Below are 23,127 nucleotides of genomic sequence, written 5' to 3'. Positions count from 1 at the left end.
ACTATGGGGAAAATGTCAGTATACATCCTGACTATATCTGATTGTTGCAAAGTAACGCCAGCTCGGTGATGAACACCATTAACATGCCTCACCATCTTTATGTGAGGAAACGATGCTAGAGAGTCCGATTACAAGACTCCATCTGATCGTTTGAGCTGGACTCGGTGTTGCCGACACGTTGGGAAACATTTTCACATTTATCTTGCACTGAAGACTTTAGATTATACACTCCTGCTGCATCATTAAGGAGTGCAATTAGAGCTCAAGAGTGTAACCCCGCTGCGTCCATGAAAAGCGGTGGGAAAGAAAGGTAGCAGGTGGCATAGTAATAGATGGAGGAAGATGGATAGACCTGAGGTATTTAACACAGATGAGACTCATAGCTCGCTGGTTGTTGAGTTGATGTCAGGAGAGCAAATGCGAAAAAGACCGAAAACAAGAAACAACATGCTGAATTCATAAAAGGACTTCAGCACAGTAGTAGTTGATGTTAAGTAGGGATGCAGTGAGAATCCATAGAGTTAATTCATCACAACTGATGAATCAGTTGTGACTTCGTTAATATAACATAATGTAGATTAATCACATTATCGATTGTGACCTAAAAGCCTCTCTCCTGTGGAGGATTGCTTAGTCCAAAGCAGCGCGGCGTTGGTCACAAACTCAAGTGAAAAGATGAGTGAGGGACGTCAGGCTGGCGTGCTCAGGGGCAAATTTCACTTTAGTAAACGCTGCACTGTACGTCTGGATAAAACGAAGCTAGTATGTAGAATACTTATTGCAATGATGAATTATCCTTCCACCGAAGCACAACCCAGATAATGTTTTGTATCACTCCTCAAATTCAGAAGTTTGACATTTTCTTTGTTGTTTTTTAGAATAACTTTTTCAATAAATGGCATGATTTAAACATTTGAATTTCAAACACTTAACAATAGTTAAATAGATTAATTAGATTGAACTGATTAATCGTAATGAATTGATTGAAATGATTGTGGCACCTTCAGGCATTTGGGAAGTATGATCCAAGATAAACCAGATACACATGTATTCTTTCCAATAAACTCAAACATTACAAATAAAATAATTAAATATTTACTTGACACGACATCATCTGGCTAACCCCAAATTGCTTAAAGTAGCAGTACTGGGTGTGTATGCCGACATATAAACATGAAAAATGCAATAAAGACATCGAAAAGACATTCTCTTATTTTCCTGGCATAGAAAAAATAATTTCATTCTTAACTTACCTAAATAGAAAAGGATCAGACTGATGCAGCATAAATCATGGAAAAAAGGTTTAGAGTGTGAATAAATATATGGTTTTACATGTATTTATTTATTCTGTCTATTCATATTTGATTACATAGCAAAGTGATATAAGAGTGAGTGTACTAGCTGGCTTATAGAAATGTATCCTAAACAATACCTGAATGAATGAATGTGCTGTTCAGCTCTGTGAAAAGTGTCTGATCCACCTTTGAATTATTTAGATTTTCAAAAATACAGACTTATCTGGTTTTCAGCAATATCACTCCAAGCCTTTCAAAGAACTCTGCAGCTGTTTTGTTTGTTCGCTCAAGTCCGATACCTGGATGTCTGACGGCATTTTCACAAGCAGACTGTTGCAAAAAAAAAACAAAAAAACTTTGCTTTTTTTCCCCCCATTGCCTTCATAAGAAGAAAACAACTCCAGAACATAAAAAAACACCATTTGGCCTGGTTAAAATTGAGTTTCTGCACCAACAAAAAGCTCCCCTAAGAGCACTTAGGTAAAAACAAAATATCTCAATAGAGTTTGAAGCATATCAATAAAAATAGTTTAGGAAATTTCACAAGGACAAATGAAGCAGCAGCAGGCTAATAAAACTGTACAACAACTTAACTGCATCTAAAAGCCCTGCTCTTAAGAAATCAGAAAATATTGAAAGGAAAAGCAACATACTTTAGCTGAGCCATTTACTGGATGTCATGTTTGCAACTAATAGCACTTTGCTGGTGCCAGACTCCTATTCTAACTATTTGAAGTAGAGTGGTAGATCCATCTAAAATAAAAAATAAAATAAAATAAAATAAAGAAAGAAAATGCAATTCCCCCACACTGCCTAGAATAGTTTTGGGGCAAAAACCTAAGCATGATCTTTAAGGAACTATGACACGACATCATCCGAGACAAAATTATTGTTTTAGCTTTGCTACTTTTTAAAAACCTTCATTAAAAAAGTCACAAAGAAACACTTTCAAAGATATTTAAAACCCTACAAAATGTTGCCAAGTACAAGATCTGACTTCTTGGAATCTAAAGATGAGATTCAACCTTTTTTAAATTTTTTTTTTAAGCGGACACTCAGACCTTTCCTCACTTTTCCAACTTCAAAGTCTAGGCTGGAGTTTTCATATTCTACTATTCCTGAGTATGTCAGCTGGCTTGTAGAACAGAAAGTCAGACTCAGATCAGACCCATGTATCCATCAAATGCTCAGAGATGTAATCATCAATCTTGAACTTCACCAGGACTCATGTTAAAATTAAACCTCCCTAAACCAGTGTCACAATAACATAAATCAAAGTAAATACAACAAAATAAAAATAAAAAAAACCACCTTTGCATTTGGTAGAAATAAACTTCTGACTTTGAAAGGAAATAATATGAAGATTTGATACAAATGATCTTACTTTTTACACTGGAAGTAGCTACTTCACTTGCCGAAAGCTATTTCTAGGCTTCATCTGATTCAATGTCAGACTAAGAATCAAGGTCATGCTTCTTTTGATACAGATGTTAATATCTCCCTGCTAATGCATTTTTCACAATTTTGCAAGGAAGAAAAGGGAATGCAAGGAAAGAAAGAACAAGAAAAGAAAATGACACAAGGGAGACAGTAGAAAGAAAACAAGGAAGGAAAAAAACAAAAGAAAGAAAAGAGAAACTGGTACACAAGCAATGAATGACAAAAAGATAAACATGAAGGAAGCACCCTACATTTAAAACAGATGGGTGAGCCAATAAAGTCTGGAAACACACATATTTCTCTCCACTAATATTTTTTCTTCCATACTTAATCCATGCCTGGAAAATAATTTAATCAAATTTTCTACTTTTCTGGACTCCATAGCAACCCTGGTTATAAAAACAAATTGACAATGACATAAATATTGCAGTAACCTTTTTTAAGGCTGAGAAAACTTTATGATATTTTTATATGGGAAGCAACCTCTGGTGAACTTTTTTTTCCAGAAGGAAAAAGAAAATGTGGACACCTTACTCTGAAATTTCATTCCTACCTCATCTGCTCACAAAAAACAAGAGCACTGGAGCCCACTTTCCTCAGCCAGACAAATTCAGGTCAAAACAACTTTATGGGCATCGTTAAATGCAGCACTGGATGCAATAAACAGAAGAAGAAAAACAGAGTTTTACAGCATGATTGATTCGTTTCTAACAGATACTCACTGTTCCACCAACAATCCTGCCCAGGGGGTACCAGGCCCTTTCATCAAACCAGTTGAGGAACTCGTAGAAGCCATTGGTGGTGAGATGGTGGGTTGATCTGTAGTTGAACCTGAAGCAACACAACAAAAGCAGAAGACAGAGATGGGTTATTGTAATGCAGAATATAGTTGACACGCTCCGTTAGGATCAAATCGTCTTAGGCGGAGATGAAAGCAAAACATGAAGCAACACAAAACAGATTATTTTATTCTGATTTTTATTCAGATTTTTTCAGAAGGATCTAAGGAATATTAAGCTGCTTTGACTTGTTCAAAGTGAGATCAGTAAGTTCTTCCATTCACAATCTGAGCCTTTGTAGTGATGCCAAAAGCTCAGAGGTCAGGCTTTGGTTAGAAGATCAGACGGTTTTACTCGGGATGTGACAACAACATTAAACAGGTCTCAGTTTTCCCTCCTAATTCAATGAATCAACCAGGACGTAGGAATAAATGTCAATGATCTCACTTAAAACATGACCCAGGTCAAAGAGTAGCTGAGGTAAGTGACGGGGGTGGGTGGGGAACGCTGTCAAACAGCTGAGAGAAAGAGCTGACAGTCTTCTGAAAACTGCTGCCGAAGAAAACGCAGGAACTCAACGGCAGCTCCTCCGCCACACAGCTAATTAATTTGGGATGCATTGTGGTTCGAGCACAGGCTCACATGGATGGTGGAAAATACTCCAGGTACAAAGCAGAGAGAAGTAAGCTAAAGGCCAGTTACCTGGGAGGTGTTCAACAGAGTGAGTATAACTTTGACTGTGAAGAAAAAGCTGTTTAACACCAGAGAAATTCTTTGATTCACATTTCATTGAGTCTTATTTAATCATCCCATGAGGTAATGCTGCGCTAAGGAGATCAAGGTGCTGCTGATCTCTGCAAAAGAAGCTTATTTTATATCATAATCCTCAGTCAAACTGAAGAAACGCTCACACCGAATATACGGTCACCTGTGAAAGTTCTCCGGATTTTGCCACTTTACCACCACAAACATCACCATACTCCGTCTGATGAGCTCACATTTATTCAACCTCCCCGTTGCTTTCTGAGTCAGCACTTTGCAGACAGACTCCTGCCCACTCAAACAGTACTGACTTATTTCCTTTGATGTAACAACGACACACACTTGTTAGCACATGCTATCCAACAAAGTATGATGCTTTATGCACACTGTAGCTAATACAGGGTTTCTGCAGGTTTTATAAACTCAAGTGTAAGATTTAAGATATTTACTAAGACCATTATGAATGAAATTTAAAAAAGTCATGTAATAGACACAGATTTGTACTTGCTCATGACAGACACAAAATAACAAGCTAGCTAGGATATTTTAGCAGCTAGTCAGCGGAACAAATTCACAGGAAGCCCTGTTCTCTTCTCTAAAACTCCCAGATTTTCTTTCCAGCATTGCTCCGTGTTTAACTAAGTCCATCTTCCCATCAACTGTCTCTGCTCCATGCCTGCTTCAGAAAAGCAGCCTGTAAACATGACATTCTTATTTTGTTATGAACTTCTACAACTTTACCTTCCAATAAAATACAAAGCAGCCACAGGCAACACTTAATTTGCATAAAGGAAATAAACAAAAAACTGTTTAAAGTAATCAAAAATCCAACAGAAGTAGAAGTAGTATTGTAAAAAGCTTTTAAAATCTGTGAATAGTGCTTTTCCTTTGGGCTTTTGCTGGCAATCATATTCCTCAACAACCCGAGGCTTGAGGCTCTGACACTGACAGAATAACCCACTCCCACCCTAGCTGCAACTAGAGCTACTCAAAAGAAAATGCAGAGTAGTTCAGTCTTATGGAAGAATAAAACTTCAATTTCTCCATCAACCTGCTGCATGTCCATGCAGATGATCTAATGGCCTCAAAATTATGAGAAACCCCTACATATGGGGCATGTTTCTTGGATATTGCAGCTGGCAAAAACAAATAAATATAACCCTAGAATGTGAGAAGGCATGAAATGGAGTCAGCCAGGTGTGAGAGCGCTTCCACAGAGATGCTCTGGAAGTAGATGGAACTGGTCAGGTTCTGCAGCCTCATTGTTCAGCGGTTGTCAAATCAGCGAGGCATAAACAAAGCCAATTCAAAGCAAAGTCTCTAAAGAGACAACTCTGCTCAGTGCCAAGCAAAATCCGCAAAACCCATTTTCCATTGATCTCATGGACAGCTGAACAGATCGGTTCATCCATGCCCCTGTCACGTCGATGGGACGGATAACGTAGCTCTGCTGGGCACATTAGCAATTTAATGCTTAGCTGCCTATGTGGTTTCAGGCCACAAAGCCTTTGATGACTAGCAGCCTCTCTTAGCGCCAGCGAAGATGAGCAACACTAATACAACAACACTCCTGGGTGGATGTTTGAAAGGAAAAAAATGAAGCTTATATAAACTCTGTACATAAAAGCAAAGAAGAGAAATATGGAGTGGCTTAGCTTCGCCTCCCTTTCAGACACCTCCGGGGGCTGATTCACTGATTAACAGCTTCCTGGTAAGATGAGGTCGTCATTATCAGTGTGATTAAATGAGCTTCATCGCTACTTACAAGCTATAGTATGCTTTTATTCAATATCAGCTGCATAAGTGCATTGTAGTTCTCTTCCCCTTCATTATGAAGGGGGGGCTTACATGCAACTTAAGTTAATGATCTGCAGATGACCTCAACGATAAGAGGCGGAGAAACCAAAACCCAAGCTGAGACACCAACTAGAGCTGAGCATTATGGGAACCCATGTTGGTCTTTTCTTCTGATAGGATTGCAACATTAACGTGTGTACAATAAATCCTGCCAAGGGCAGGATGTAGTGTTTATTCCATCAGTGTAATCCCTACCTTAGAACAACTTAATCTAGCCAACAACTGTTCAGTGTGGATGCTGATACTGAGAGAAAATGCAAATTAAGCAACTTTCAGTATCAGGGAGGTGGTTACAAGGGAAGTCAGAGGAAGGACAGAGATTTTGAAAAGGAATGTATTTTTACGTACGTCACATCAGATCATTCAGAGTGCAAAACAGTGAAAGAGAGAAAATGGTCAATAACGGGAAAGCTGAATAGAGTACTAAAGTTTCTTTGCTTTACAGTCTGAACTCTGACCCGTTTGCACTTTGCACTAACATGCATCCCAAGTGATCTAGGCATGCCTGGACAGTGCTAAAACTAAATAGTATTTTACCAATTACAATTGGCGAAAATGTTTAAAAATATTGATTTATTTTTACAGGAATAACCTGCAGTTGATGCTTATAAGCCACCAGAAGCTAAAATTATCTTTGGGATTGTTACTTTTACACATTTCTCCACTTTTAGACCCCATAGAACAGCAAAAGATATGAACATCAGAGATCCAAAACAATATATTATCAAAGGAGTATTCGTGTTGTGGTGTTTTGACTGTAGTGATGCAAAGTCACAGCTATTCAATCAAGTCTAAACAGACTGCAATGGATTTGTAAAATATATACCTCATCACTTCATTATTATCATGCTGTAAAAAAATGTGCATATATTAAACTTTTGCATCAGTATCACCCAAGCCTACTGCAAACACACAAACGTATTAAGACCGTCTCCCTCAGGTTTTACCTGGAACAGACGGTACGTTCCGAGTAATTCAGCTGTCAGGACAGCGTTAAATACATGAACACAGTGAAAATGCATTGAGGACGTTTCCTTCAGAGGTGGCCTGGGTCATTTCTGTCTGCTTTAGTTTAGCAATCTGAATGAAAACTATCCAGGGACACATTAAAAGGACCACCCAGCAACTGACTGAGACTCCATTCATGTAACAGATTCGCCCACACTGCTTTTAGATAATAAAAAAAAAAGAAAAACGAAACAGCATCAATTAAAGCAGTGTTGCCAAAAGAAAAGCAACTTAACATGTAAACATATCTCCCCAACAAGTACAGTTTATCTATTAAGGTTTTGGAGCTGACTGAAGGCGCATTCACATTTACAGAGACGTGCAGCTGAGTTATCTACCATTGTACTGTTTTATGGGTTTAATTCCCTATGGGCTGAGCGTGTGTTTTGTAAAATCCACCATTATTTATTCATAACTTAGAAATGGGTTTTAAGCTAAATATCCAAGCTAAAAATTAGACTGATAATTGCAAGTCAAGATAATGCCTGAATAATAATGCCTATGAAGTTAAAGAAACATCAGCAGACCAATTGGTCTTTTATTTGCTGCTAAGCCAACAGACCACCCTGTGGCATGACTTCATGCTTATTAGCATTCAAACAGGCTAACTGTGCTCTGAACAAGCTACATTTACCAAATTAAAGTGAAGATCTACCATCTTTGTTGTGTTCAAACCTAAGCTACTGTCTCAGTTTTGCTAGTTGTGCAAATTATTAAGGTAAAGTGGAAGAGATGGTATAAAATATCAACTCAATCATTTAGTCTTATTATATAATACCAGAGCACTGTTTCACAGTGCCTACTCGCACAAAACATTTTTATGTTTTATATGCCCATTCTTTAGGAGCAACAGGGCTAGTGAGAAAAGCCAATAATTGTTTATTATCATCAGATATCATAAATTTGGCAAAATCTTCATCTCTCTAGTCACCAACCTTTTTCACCACACCTGATATTAGATCCCAGAGCCTAAGATGCTCATAGAGAGAATAATGTTTTTTAATCAGCTAATCCTATCAACCCAATATTCAACAATATCTAATGGTGTTTTCCTAATTTTCCCAGACAACAATCTGAACTCTATAAACTAAACTGCATCACATAAACAACATTTTTCTGTGAGTCGGGACATTTATTTAAGTGTCTGGAGAAACTTCCATTTAAAAACAACGCTGCCACTCAATTTTGGGATTTCGATGTTGGAAAATATCTCGTTTAGAGAGCTGTCTGGATTTTCAGGGTAAATTACACCACAAGCCCAGCTCACCCGGCATTTTGATCTTCTCTCAACTTCAAATCATGCTCGATTTTCTGTACCTCTGAAGGAAGAAGCCAACAATCCTTGAGCAATCTCTTTTTGCTTTACAGTGCACAGCAAATTTTCATGAGGATTTAGAAGGGATAAGGCACATTTATTGAGACAATTTAATCAAGTGTTAGAGTTTCGAACCAATCGGTACAAAATTCGCCACTTTAGGATCACAGCTTCTTCAGGTTTTATTTGTCTAGCTTTGATTATATTGTCAACAGGTTAATGGTGGAAACGATGAAGTTTTCTGTATTTCAATTACTACTGCTCAGCTAAGAAAAGGAATTTTATATAAGAAAATCTACAAATCAAACTGAGTCAAACAAGGAGATCAATCATGACAGCTTCTTCTATGTTCACAGGAAAAAGCCACTCAAATCTGATCGGATTTTTTTGCACATTTCCAACTCCCCCCCCAAAAATCCAAATTGTATCACTACCAAATGTGGTACTAAATCCATATATGTCCGTAAAGTACCTTCTCTCTGAATCGTCGTGTTGCATTTTATTTTACTTAAAATTGATTTATACACGGTGGCGTTACTTACCCAGACATTGTGCTGCTGTGTGATGTCTACATTCTTTTGCGGTTGTGCATCGTAAATCGTTCAGGCAAAAGAATCAATGCAGTCACATTTTTATAGTATTATGAATGACCATACAAAAATGCTGCACAGACGTAAACTTTGATTACAAATTGTTACATTTTTTAAATACTAAGACACCTAGAAACTATGCCCATTGTGAAAACAAAAAAAGTTAAATATAAATTATGAAATGTAGCATGTAATTCTCCAGAATCTGATATTTTCAACCTTTTTGTAAGACAATCATGGATAAAGTCTCAAAATGCTAACTTTACCAACTACTTTCCTGTTTCCACTCTTCAAATATGATCAAATCAAACTCCCTGCTTTTCAGAACTGCATAGAAACTTCTGCACAATAAGGGCAAAACTAGAAAAAGAGCAAACCCATCAATGAAGGAAACAAACAAAAAAAAAAAAAACAGAAAACCCCACTAGAATAAATAAAGTCATTCTGTAATAATTATCATTGGAATAAACACAATGGTTTCCAAGCTTTGGTTTGGTAAATGAACCAGCTGGCCTTAGTAATACAAGCAGATGGTTGGGTTTTTGCTGCATGTTGAGATCTAACATCAGCTCAGCATGCAGAGCTAACAATGCATGCTCCAAAGAAAAGCATAATCTCTGAAAGACTCATTTTATTTAAGTCACAGTCCTTTTAGCATAATAAGTTCTACTGTCTCTACGCTCTAATTGCAAGTAGAACAGCCTATAAAAAACAGCAGCTTTCAATGAGCATTGTTTATTTCTTCCAGTAGCTCTGCGTTCTGACAGTCAGCATATGCATTCTCACATTCATCACTTTGGTGTGTATGAAAAATGAGGTTGGCAGGAAGGGGATTACACACTTCCGAAATAGACCATTCTGAGGCATCTCTTAGTCTAGGTGGTAGGTTTCCTGTGGATCAATATCCTGTCGTCTATTCATATTCCAGTGACAGACGTGTATGATACTTATGACTTAAGACTGGATCTGTTTCAATAAACAAACTGCTATTGACAGCCTAATTATTATTTTACCCATACATGCAGGCTCTTGGTTGCACCTATGCACAAGCAGCTTGGGAGTATCTGTCACCGACTTTTGAAGCCTTTGAAGTGATACGGTGATGACACACACATGCTTATTAACGCATGTCGTGCTGCAACATCTGAGGGGATTTTTTTTTTGTCTGTAGCTGATGAGGAGCCATTTAAAATAACTTTAATGTCATCTCACACACATTCGTTTTAAGTTTTTTTTTTTAAAACACCCCAATACTGTGAAACTTTCTCTTTTTTTTCTCAAGGTTATCAAACATTAGAATCTCAGACTGGCCCCTGTCTGAGATATTACAGGATCTTTTGATTTCAGTTAAAAGGAAAAGATGAAACTGTGACATTTACCAAAGGAATGGATACTTGGATTCTTTCCTTCAGGGAAAATGTTGGCAAATGTAATGTTTTGCAAGCATGTTTGTTTTTTTTTTAAACAGAAGGGATACTTGCAATTTACTATAAGCTAAACTTATTTCCCTTTAAAAACTATAAATGATTTAACCCATTTTTATACAATTAAGCACCAATGTGCTGACTATACTGCAAAAAATATATGGAACAAAAATATTCTAAGAAAATCTAAAGATAGTGCACATTTTTTTGGCATCATACATCATCATTAAGAAAAGTAAAACTAGTATTTTACTTAGTAATAATCATTCAGGCAACTTTTAACAGAATGACTCAAACATTTGGTGGTCTGCAGGTAACCTAGTAAAGCCAGAGTCAAATCTCAGCATGAACAGGAATAATTTGAATGTTTTTAAGATATATTAGTTGTAGAACAAATACTACAAGGTTTAGTTCTGCACACACTGCATTATTCTGTAATGACTTCAAAAGAAGTTGTTAAACTTTAAAATAGGCAGAAGAACTTCACTTCACAGGACAAAATAGTGAAGTTTAATTTGCCGGTACCTGCAAGAGTTCAGGGGGTTGTGGAAGTCGTTAGAAATTACAAAAGGTAGGTTTGCTGCACCGAATCATTTCACACTTCGCTGCACTTTACATTTTGATCTCAGCAGCTACAACAACATTTGGGATGTTAATAAATCAACGTTCCAACCCACTTGGCTCTCTGTGTTGTCGCAATGAGGAAGAAGCTGTCTGGTCAACTGAGTTCGATGTTGACAGCTGACATCTTCATCTTTTGTAGGAAAAAGAAATACCTAAAAGATCAGAGGAACTTTAATTTGCTACTAAGTGTGAAAACTAGCTTGAGGCAACCAATTTCCACCAACTGTGATTTAAAAAATAAAAAATATGAATAAACTCAAAGTAAGAAAAAACAGTGCAGGTACCTTTTAGTGTGGTTGGAGTCGAGAAAGAGGTTGTATTTATTGGGTATTAAAATTCAACATCTCATTGTTAGACTGGCATTAAATCTCCAGTAGAAAGACACAAAAGCCTTTTATGTTCCCTTTCTTTTCATCCGTCAACCATGTAAATTAGTTTGATAAGATATAATAGATTATCATTACAGATGGCAGCCTGAAATATGTAAATTCCTCCTAAAAGAAGGGGAAAAAAAATCTGTCATCGCATATTGGTGACTGAACTTAGAAAAAGGGGTTTTATTCAGTATAAAGGAGCTGTTCAGAGTGAAGGGCAGAATGGGAAGAGTTATTTCTAGGGACACGGTGGGAGCAAAGGCTCAACAATAAATGCACCTTGAAATAGCCTGTGACAAGAGGGTTCATTCCCGCTACGTCTGCTTCCAGACCATCAGCTCCTACAGAATTGTGGGTCGACGTGCGGCGAATTCATCAGAGACAGAACCGTTAGGAAACCGGGCCTTCTGTTCAATAGCACCATTAAGAAACGAAGCATACAATTAACCAACTGGGGTTCATCGGGTATCGAACAGATTTCAGAGGAAACGCGACACATCTGAACTTTAAACAGTAATTGTTGTGGAGAGAATCTGATCTGAGTGGAAGAAGGTGTGGGGTGAGACTTCACCCAAAAACTTTCGTCTTGGTCCGATCACCGTTAAATATTCGGAATGTCTGAAAACATAAAGCTCAATCTGTCAGCGACTTCCCTGTGATTTCCCAGCAGCGTTCCTCCCACCTCTGACAACCAGAAGCGCAGCACAAGCTAGATGTTCTCACATAAATCCCCTCCGAGAAAAACGCCAGGGAGAAAATGGTTCACACTTGTGAAAAGACACAATTCAGAAGCTTTTGCAAGAAAACAGCATTTTTTTTTAATATAAACAGATATTTAGGGTCGTCCAATCAGATTATGGCTGACAATCTTTTTCCCTTGATAACGTTATTCACCCATTTTTCAATTGCGCCGTGATAAAAAATTACTTTATTTTGAATAAGATAAATTTGTTTCATCTACAAAGTAAATGTGAACATTTTGCAGTTTAAAGTATGAATTGTGCCAAAAATGTCTGCTCAATTATTACAAATAAAATTTACATTTACAAAAACGCAATTTTAGATGATAATGATGTGACATATATGAAGCAATTCCATTATAAAGTACAAAGTGCTCAGCATTAATGTCTTTTTGATGATTTTTCATATCTTAAGCAATGTAATACAACTTGCAGCGCAATAATATGTGAGACATAACCTAATTTTAAGCCTGATATGAAGCTACTTTGTCTCACATGGTGGTTGGGAACAATTACAAGGAGCAGTCATATTTTACCAATACATTAATTAAAAACGTGTGGAGAAATTACCAGATCCTGTCACATTTCCAAGAGAGTTATTGCGACGCCTGATATTTAAATGTCACTGAGCAGTTCAAAGCATATAGCCAAGAAATGTCTCCATGCAAATCTTTAGATGTTTATCCTTAGATAATTATCCTCCAAGAGAAATGGTTTTACGGCCTGGATGTTGCACACAGACCTAAAGGAGACTGCAGAGAGTTGAACCTCCTGTCTGTGTGAGGATCTATGAGCCCAGTCTGTATTCCAGGCTTGCTTTGCCGGAGAAATTGCCACCTACAGTCTGAGCTCGACAGCAGCCTTAGAAAACGCTGCAAGCTGAGAGCCTCCACCTTTAAAAGGCTTTCTGCGCCCAGCTTTCCCATCAAACTATTATTTACAAGAAAGCTCAGACTCCATTCATAGTAAAATCATCAGTTATTTCCAACTACACTCCGTGTTCTCTGGAGAGTTCTTCTCAAGTTTTGTTGTTTCTTTGTCATACTGGAACTTTTTAAAGTAGTTAAAAGCACTTCACTAAATACAAAATGTGGTTTTCAAACATTTTCATTCATGAAAAAGAAAATTAAAATATATCCAAACCATCTGTTTATTTTATTTTATTTTTTTTAACTAAATCTTTATCTCACCAGGTAAAAACTAATTTTATTAGATCTAATTAGATCAGGTCCTCTTGAAGAAAGGTGAATTGGGCAAGAAAAGCAGCAGCATATGTCATACTGGACAAGACAGAAAAACAAAAATTACAAATAAATTGAGAAATTTGACACATAAAGTGCAGGAGTTTATTTTTACACTAGCAATTTAAGAATCTATTCTCATCCAAGAAACAAGAAATGTAGTAGTAATCATTAAGGATGCACTGATTTGAAAATTTAGGCTGATATTCATATCTGATATGAATGCTGCCGTCATGGCCAACAACTGACAAGCACTTTGAAATGCCTTGCTGCTGAAATGTGCTATACAAATAAAATTTGGTTGATTGATTGATTTGTCCAAATATTATAGATATTTTCCTACACTTTCAACACGGTGCAAGTACTAAGCTTTGCCGTAAAGTTTTGAAAGGAATGAGGGGACTATATTACCCAAATTTGTGGCTGTAACTAGTGATATCAGTTTTTTTGTCTCTTTGATTGCAGATTTAACTGGGGGTGGGGGGAAATGGCAAGAACTGGTTAGGAGAATCCAGTGTTTGGGAGTCTGGAATGTGGCGTTTTCCATGCCAAAGCTGCAGGTTAAATATTTTCCACAATTCTTTCCAAAATGTTGCAGAGCCAGTGAGCCCAGGCTGTCTGTAAAAAGATGGATTCAGAGGCATGGAAAGATTTGTGCTGCGAGTCCATTTAATAGGTAAGGAGGGAGATGAGAAATGAGATGCTCCCAAAAGCACAAAGTCACTGAATTTCCAACAGTGGGATCTGAATCAAAGAGAATGGATGAAAGGAACACCAATTCCACATTTAGAAAAAAGGAGTCCACTGGGATGCAGAGCTTCTCTTTTATCAAAACCTACTGTTACCACAGAGCAGAAGTAGGGAAAGCACTGGGAGAGAGCCAGGCAGGAACAGCGGGAAGTGGTGTATCCCGGAGACAGGGAGTAATTACTGGCACAGATAAGAGTGCTGCAGTCATAACGGGGAGCAAATCAATGGCATATCTGAAATGCAAACATTTGAGACAGCAACAATAATTACTGATCTAATGATCAGAGGCAGAAATCTGGGTTGGAAGCATTTTCAAAACAACTCATTTCTTAGCATTTGGCGTTTAAATGAGAACACGCTGGCAGGTTTACCATCAGGTTAATTTTTGGTCAATACAACATGTGCACAGCTTGCAATTTTACCAATTTGAAGGTGAGTTGTTCAGTAGATCAAACTACAATTAATGCAATATCAAGGTTTAAAAAATAGCAATTGCAAAGGATGCAATATTTCAGGTTCCATGCATGCACACTTTGAATGCTGATCATTTATGTAGCGAGCTGCATAGTCTAACCATGTGTATATTTTTAGTTGTTGACAACCTAAAGCTCAGACAATGGTAGGGGAACTGGGAGGATTGTAAATATAAAAAACAAACAAAAAAAGAAAACAAAGGAGTCAGGAAAATGTATAGCTAAAAACCGAAAGAGTTGCTTTTTAACCATAATAAATGAAACATTGATCAACATATTTTATGTATATTGATGGTTTTGATGATGGCACACATCAAAATGTAATGTTTGCTACTGGTTTTCTAAATTGTTGGCTGTATGGTGTCTTTTGTGACTTTGTATATTTGTATTTTTTAATGTAAAGCATTTTGAACAGCCTTGCTGCTGAAATGTGCTATACAAAAAAACTTGACTGATGGGAGAATTTAAAGGGAGAGAGATATGAAAAATTGACTTTTAAGCTTTACATGATGTTATAATGTTGTTCCCTCATCAAAAACATACCTGGAGTGTCGATTTGCTCATTCATGCATATTTGAGGAAACCATAAATTGTGCTGAAAGGGGAGCATGGGAAAGGGTAGGAAGATCTTAAAGAGATAAAGGCCAATTTCAAAGTGTCCGATAAAACTACGATGCAAAGTCAAATTCCTTTCAAGTTGTTTTTGAATTTTACAGCATTTTCATAACAACTAAGGCAACAAGGTTACTAGACTGCTATAAAATGGAACTATGTGCCTTGAAAATACATAATATCCCCCTGCTCCAATTTAAAATGGCTACATTGCATTTTTTGTTGTTTTGAAATATTAGAGAAACGCTGTTCAACTGCAGAGCTGTGCAACAACTGCTCATTCACACACACTGGGTGACACCGTCTTGGTCCTAATAAAAAATTTAACACTATTTGTGGCAGAAAGGCTGCTTAAGGCTGTTTTATAATCACAATAAATGAATGATTTATTAATTAACATGGTTTTTAGAGTTTTCCCGTCTCAAATATTAAGCTAGACACCTCTTGTAATCATTTTAAAATGATACTTTTAAAAAAATTTAAATCATCTGATAAAGAGCACTTATATATTTATAAGCGTTCATGACAAAAGGTTTCATTTGTACACACCATTCAATAACCTGGAGAATTTTACTGTATGTTCAGATTTTCAGTAATACTGAAAAATAGCCCTTTTTTATATTTACTGTTATTGTACCGATATTACTGGTGAGACAGTTGAAGTATTTGTCATTAATTAGATGTTCTTAAAGAGAACTGGAAAGGGAACATCTGAGCTTTATAAAAATCAATTATTGGACACAAAATCTCAAATAAAAGATGAATGATAAAAGCAAACTAGAACTGTTAAAAACACACCTGCAGATTACCCCATCAACATAAATGATTCTGCAGAATAAAGCATTGTTACTTCTCCCCCTCCGATCATAATCGCTCTGCTTGGATCTGTAGAGTCATTGAGAGGCAATGCAGGAAGTCAGGAAGACAGTTCTGCCTCATTGGCTTAAATATCAGAGTAAGGTGCTCTGCAGCGGCTCCGTCCGGAACAGACTATGCCTCTTTCCGCCACGGCTCACCCCCCTCCCATTCCCAGCAAACTCGACAATCATTAAGACAGTGTGCCTACATCATATTACAAGTTATAGCTGCCCCAGAGCTGCCATGTCTGCATGAGCAGGCATGCCAGTGTGATTCCAAAATCCTCTGGGGTCAAAATTTGCTGCAAGGGCTGAGTAATTATACGCCGTCCTCTGTACCACCGAGGTCTCCTCATCATTATTTCCTAACACATGGCTGCATCTCCTGTTTCATATTCTATGGCTATGAGATATAATGGGAAAGAACAGAGGAGCGTGCTTCTTTCTTCCTCCCCTCTGTTCTTCCCTTGCAGTCGTGGTGACGGAGCGATGTTTTACTTATCCACAGGTCAGTCTCTGGGAAGGTTCAACTCCCAAACCGTACTGTCTTTTTAAAGTTAATGCTTATAAATTCAGTAGAACCTATGCTGATGACTTAAAATAGAGTACGTGTTTTTCTTTCATAAAGTGAAGAGCAGAAGGCAAACTGACGAGTCAATGCCAACTTCTATAAAAACTTCTATAAAAACTTCTATAAAAAAATTATATTTTAAATTAAAGAAAGACTTCAGGCCTTAGAAAGGAATATTATAGGAGGGCTCAGAGCTGCTGCAATAAATCAACCAGGTAGTCACTTATGATCTCAATGAAGTCAACACAATTCTGGAGTACAAAGCAAACTTTTTATATCACACTGGTGATGAAGAAAAAAAAACTAATTCAATAGAGAACTATTGAGTGTGGTTGATTCCAACAGTAATGTTTTTGGACCGGAGTACCTGGAGAGAACTCACACAGGGACTGGGAGAACATAAACACTCTGAATCTGAAAACTTCTTTTAGATGTGGTGGTCCAACACATCTGAATCAAAGGTTTGAGGTCAGGGTTCTGCAGATGACCTAGTTTCTAGGTTTATCTGTACATCACATTTCAGCAACAACACAGCTCAAAATGCTTTACACCACAAAAGTATAATACAATAACCAATTATGAAACATTACTTTTCCTCAAATACCATCATCAAAATCACCACGCAAATACACAAATAAGTTGATCAATGTTCCACTTAAGACTAACCAAATGCAACTGTAAGCAGTTGGGTATTTAGCCTCGATTTAGTGGAACTCAGTGTTTCAGTATCTTTGCAGTTTTCTGGAAGTTTGTTCCAGATTAGAGGAGCATAAAAGCTGAATGGTGCTTCTCTGTGTTTGGTTCCGAGTCTGACAATGCAGAGTAGACCAGAACCAGAAGATCTGAGTGGTCTGTAAGGTTGATATGACAACAGATCTTTAATGTATCTTGGTGCTAAGCCAGTCATTGATTTATAAACTAACACTGTAGCAATAATTAATGAGACTAAAGATAAATCCATGGATGAGCTTCTCTACATCTTGCTGGGACATTAGTTCTTTAATCTTAGAAATGTTCTTCAGGTAACAGAAGGCTGACTTTGTAATTGTCTTTTGTGAAGTAAAAATTGTTTTATTTCTTTTAACAATTTTATTTAATTCTTTTACTCATTTAATCACATTAGTTTTGTTCAACCTGTTGAAGACTAGAGAATCTCTGCAGAACCAGTTAGATAGGTTTCTTGTTGACCTCTCCCTGCAGCAATTGCAGCAGGCTGATAGCGACAGCAAGGCACCAGAATTTGTTAACAGAAAAGAACAGATAGTTTAGATAGAAGTTCTGAGGCTTAAGTAGTTTCTCTATGGAAAATCACCAGCTCAGAGTTTTAAGAAATTGATGCACCTGCTGGATATTCTGGTTTGACAATGTTCTTGTTACGCAAAATTGTTCCATTAGCAAACCTGATTTTTTGGAAACTCACATATTTGAACAAGAAGATGTTTATCATCCAAGGAGTTAACTGACCCTCCAGTGTGATTACATGGCTTGTATATTGTTCAACTGAAACTGGAATGACTACATTGTGTAACATGAGTTCTATATATTGTGAGAGCTTGCAGCTCCAAATCAGAACTCAGAGCAGCTTGGTGCTGTGTTTGTTCTCCGTCTGCAGACGAAATAAAGCGTTGCCATTTGCCAGAGTCTCAGCCTGATCCGTTATTACACAAGATTTTTGTCCACACTTTCTCTAAAGGTTCAGATCTGAGTCCATCGCTACACCCAGATTTCAGGGTGTTGAAGCAGAGACGCTTTAATAAGACCACTGGCAGCACCAAATCCAAACACCTCAAGACACATACACACGCACATCAACACACTCATTAGGAACCTTGAGTCTTGTGGATAGATTTGTAGATTTGATGACTTTTAACCCAGCTCCCATTACTGTTTGTGCCAAGAATGTTTTCTAATGGTGCATTTACCATTTATGAAAAAGGACTGGTTCTAAGATCTACCACTCATTCAGGTCTTGCTAGTTAAAGCTGGAACCGAACATCGACAACACACTGAAAACAAGACAAATGCATGCAAACCCGAGCATTCTTGTTTGATGTAGCCGCCATTAATGATCCGGGCAACGTAATGAGCTACAGTGCCGATTACGGTTATCACTCTGGGGGCTTTCAGACCTTGTAAAACACAAAAAAGGCAGTTTCCTTGTAACTGGGATTCTGAATGCCTAATTGTACGAGCTGAAGAGAACCCAGCATTGGAGGCGATGGGGGCTAAATTGCTGTAATAATATCTAATAAAGAAAAGATGACGAGTCTTATTACTCTGATTAAATGTCACCCAAGATGCATCTAGAGGCTCCCACACTTAAAGGCTTACGTGACAAAAACGAGGGGCTGCTCATGGCCGTAAAGAAAATACTGCAGCTTTATGCAGTTTTACTTATAATTCAGGTCAAAAACTCCCAACAGATTGCTGAGCAGGGATGAGTTTCACCAGTCGCTGAGGCTGTGCAAAAAAAAAAAAAAAAAAAAAGAGTTTCCTAACACATCCATGGGGTCGCTGCAGTCTGAGATAACAATTATACCTACTTCTCGACTTGTGGTGCCCGCTAAAACACATGCGTAACCTATTTGGGTCTCATGGCAATAGAAGCATTGAAGGACTGAAGGAAACGTTACTGGGGCTCATAAATTACAAAGCACACCTTTTACCCATGTGGGTTCATGCTCATTTCTGAATTTCTACCCCTCCACCCCAGCCCACCCCCCTCCCACAACCACCACCTCATTCAGTGCTTCACTGCTGGTCATCTTTTCTCTTCCAAGGTGCCATAGTAGATCTACTGTCTCAGATCAGCATGCCAGTAAATTAATGAAGAATATGACATTAGCAGTAAAAGATGACGTTAATTAGGGAAGTTGCTGTGCAGCAATGCACAAGACCTGGGCAAGATCTCCTAGAATATGGATGTGAATTACAGAGCATACTTTCAAAAGTATGCAATATATCCACTGCAAAAACTTTCTTCTGGAAATACTTAAATTAGTAAATAGAACACATTTTTGTGTAATTTATTCGTAGTTTGAATTTTTAGAAAACATTAGTGAACAACCAGAAAAAAAAGGAAAAATGGCAGATGTGTTCAGGGATAGTCCAAGTTATGGAGACATTTAAGACAGGGTTTGGTCATAAAACATAATCCCAAGCTGTGAACATCTCATGGAGCAGTTTAATCCAAAAAATGAAAAGACTGTTTCACAGCAGCAAACCTTCCCACACATGTCTGTCGACCTAAACTGACAGCCCTGCGAAAGGAGCAGCAGGGAGCATCTGTTGACAAGAAAAAACTTTAGCTGTCCTCTGCACATATCTGGCAAGAAGAAACAAAGTCTTATTTAAAGTTTGCCTCAAACGATGTGAGGGGACACAGCAAGGGGGGGAGAGAGAAGCTGGGCAGGGTTCATAGGAGCCAAATATATGGCATCCCTGGAGAGAAAACCTGTTACAGGATGCAAAAGATTTCATCTTCCAGCAGGACGATGATCTCAAACATACACACAGGGTGTGTGGGTTGATCCCCTGTGATCCCCCTGTGGGTTTCAGAAAGTCATATTTCAGACTTTAAAGTCTTTTTAATACCACCTTAAATGAAATTTAAGACAGAAAAAAATGTATATAAGGGATGGTTGGGGGATCTTGCTGTGTTACAATCAAGCATAGCACAAATTGTTATTCTGGGGTCTGTCTGTGGCACTTGGCAGCAGATTTGTGCTTCTCACACTGCATATGGTCCTCTACAGCCTTAACCACTGTCATGCCAAGAATAAAAGTTTTATTGCACAAAATGCATCTTGTGGGTTGGCAACAGAAGTGAGTCTGTGGCAAAAACAAACGTCATCCAACCAACCGAAGATAAATTTGTGCTTAAAGGGGTCAACACGTGAGGTGAGTTCGCTCCCTCTCCATACGTTTCTATGGAATTTGCAACATGGAGTGACAATCATTAGCTAGTGACCGATGACATTTTGCACATGTACACACAGGTTTATGACACAAGTTGAAAAATGTTCAACTTCGCTATTGTGTCTCTTATGTTGAGTTTCAACCCAAGTGGCGAAGACTTTCACCTGTCATTGTTCTTTGTCACTCCCAGTGTGCCTCAAGTCACTAAACACAATTAAGATTTCTGAGCAAGACTCAAACTGTTGCCTGTCAGAAAATTCCTGCAAGAAAAAAAAACTACATATATGAGAATATTCAAAATTAAATAATCCCTTCATAACAAAATGTGTGATTAAGGTATTTAAGTCTAACTTACATTTTTTTTAAATGAATTTAAGACATATTTAAGTCTTTAAGTTACATGTATTTAAGACTTTAGAAGACATTTCGTAGACATGCAGACATCCTGTACAGATGTGAACTTGGTAATTCCTGTTAGCAGTCCTCCATCCAATCTTTTTGCGAAAGAAAAAGTGGAAAAAATTCTATCTAGTTTTGCAAAGTTCATAGACATCCACCACAAAGCACTTGCAGGCGGGTCTACAAATTATAAAATGCATGCCAAACCATCACAGAAAATCTTAAAGTTTGTGGTTGTAGAGAGACAAAATGAAATTCCAGGCAGTAGGGATATGAATCTTATCATACATTCTAGACTCAAAAGACAGTTGCCCTAACTAGACTTTCAAACTTCAGCAAAGATAAAAATCAGGCAGCACAGGCACTCACAGATAACGCATCTGTGCGAGATGCACACTGATATCATCTTAGCAAAAAATTTAACTCCAGGCTTAAAGGATGCACAAAAGGCAACAATGAGCTCATCCTGGATGAAAACCCTTGTCGTTTTCCCCTCATAACCAACAGAGGAAGAGGTGAACGAGAGCAAAGACTTCCTTCCGCTCACTGTCGTCTGGGTAGCAAATCTCCAAATCCCAGCCAGAGGCGGAAGCAGATCCAGCACCCCATTATGAGCCCGAAAGATGGGAGTGCATTTCGCAGCCAAAAAAAAATAAATCCAGCATTTGTTTATTGGCCCCCATCAAAAAGGACCAAATCTTGCCTGGGAGTGGCCAGATGACATTATGCTAGATCTTGCTACAACAACCGCATGGCAGGCTGCGTGTCTGTGTTTGTATGTCAGTAAAATGGAGGAAGGAGATTACTGATTGAACTGTAGCCCAGGGATCCAAAAGAGCAAATCACTGATCTGATTAATGTCGCAAGTAGCACGGACAACATCATGTGGAGAACAGAATTACTCCACCAGCGCTAGAATGACATGGCTTCCTGTGTAGTCAAGGAGGTATCGCTTTAACAGATCACAGCATAATCCACTTTCTTTTCAACATTTCCTGCATCAGTAAAGAAATGACAGTCATCAGAAAGCATTAGTAACATTTGATTATGAATACTGAATGTGTTTAATAAAGTTCCAAGCAAAATATAGTCATTTACTTTATAATGTACACAGAAAATGTGATACATGTCTGTTTGTTTGTATAATCTATGCTGCCTGAAATTTCTAGAAAGATTGAAGTGGAAAGAAACCTCCAGGAATCCAACTATGTCTATTAAACCCAGAATGAAAGTGAGTCTAAGTGAACTTCAGCATATTCATAGAGACAGTCATGGTCTCTGTGTTCACTGAACACAGAACAAAACAATGCGAGTATTCCTCTATTCAGTGACAAGTGGAAGGTCAGGTACCAAACCACCATTTCTGAGAACTGTGGCCCATTTTTGTGTTTCACTGAGTTGACTGATTTCTGGTACCTGTGAACAATTCTTCCAGCCCAGTGACGTTAAACCACATTTCCCAACTCTTCAGCATTGAGATTTTGCCTCAGAAACTACAAATTTGGCATCACCCTACAACTTTTCTATTGGATTAAAATCGCTGACTGTGCTGGAAACTCCAGAATATATTGGTCTGCTTAAGAGCATTTTCTCAAAGAAATATCCATCTCAACAGCTTTCCACCTTTGGCATAACACAAAATGAGCTCCTCGCGTACTCCAGTACATTTTAACCGACCCATAATCTCTGCTATGTCAAATCAACACCACAGTATGAGTAAAATCCTCATAGCATGCTGATTAAGCTACCATGCTTGCTAGGGTACTATGATTTGAATTCTGTGTCTTCTCTGACAAACTGTCACAAACAATCATGCTTTCATAAAATGTTGCTCCACTTTTTGTTTAGGCCATTCATTTTAATTTGGTGAGCTGTAATCTTTTTGGCCATTGTTTGTTCAACAATAGAACTTATTTGGGGCTTTTGCCAATGCTTGGCTTCAAATTGGCATCACAGGTAGATTCTCTGTTATCATTAGCCAAGTCTGCCATTTTGGCTCTGTAATCCATTCTTATGACTGTTTTCTGCTTTCTTTTCATCTTTAAGGTTTTGCTTTCCATTTAAAGAATTTCACCTCAATTTAACTCATTAGGCCTTC

The 23,127-nt window shown here is 37.8% G+C and overlaps 1 protein-coding gene across 1 annotated transcript in view; it reads right to left on the bottom strand.

Moving 5' to 3' along the window:
- Nucleotides 1-23,127, bottom strand: part of LOC114155443 (dolichyl-diphosphooligosaccharide--protein glycosyltransferase subunit STT3B) — a 102,114-nt gene that overhangs the window by 57,101 nt on the left and 21,886 nt on the right. The window contains exon 2 of the mRNA XM_028035313.1: nucleotides 3,458-3,566. Within this exon, the coding sequence (XP_027891114.1) occupies nucleotides 3,458-3,566 (109 nt within the window). The remainder of the gene's footprint in view (nucleotides 1-3,457; nucleotides 3,567-23,127) is intronic.

The sequence above is a fragment of the Xiphophorus couchianus genome, chromosome 13, assembly GCF_001444195.1.
Source record: "Xiphophorus couchianus chromosome 13, X_couchianus-1.0, whole genome shotgun sequence".
Lineage (NCBI taxonomy): Eukaryota > Metazoa > Chordata > Actinopteri > Cyprinodontiformes > Poeciliidae > Xiphophorus > Xiphophorus couchianus.
Note: the sequence above shows the minus strand (reverse complement) of the source record. Positions and strands in the feature narration are given on the sequence as shown.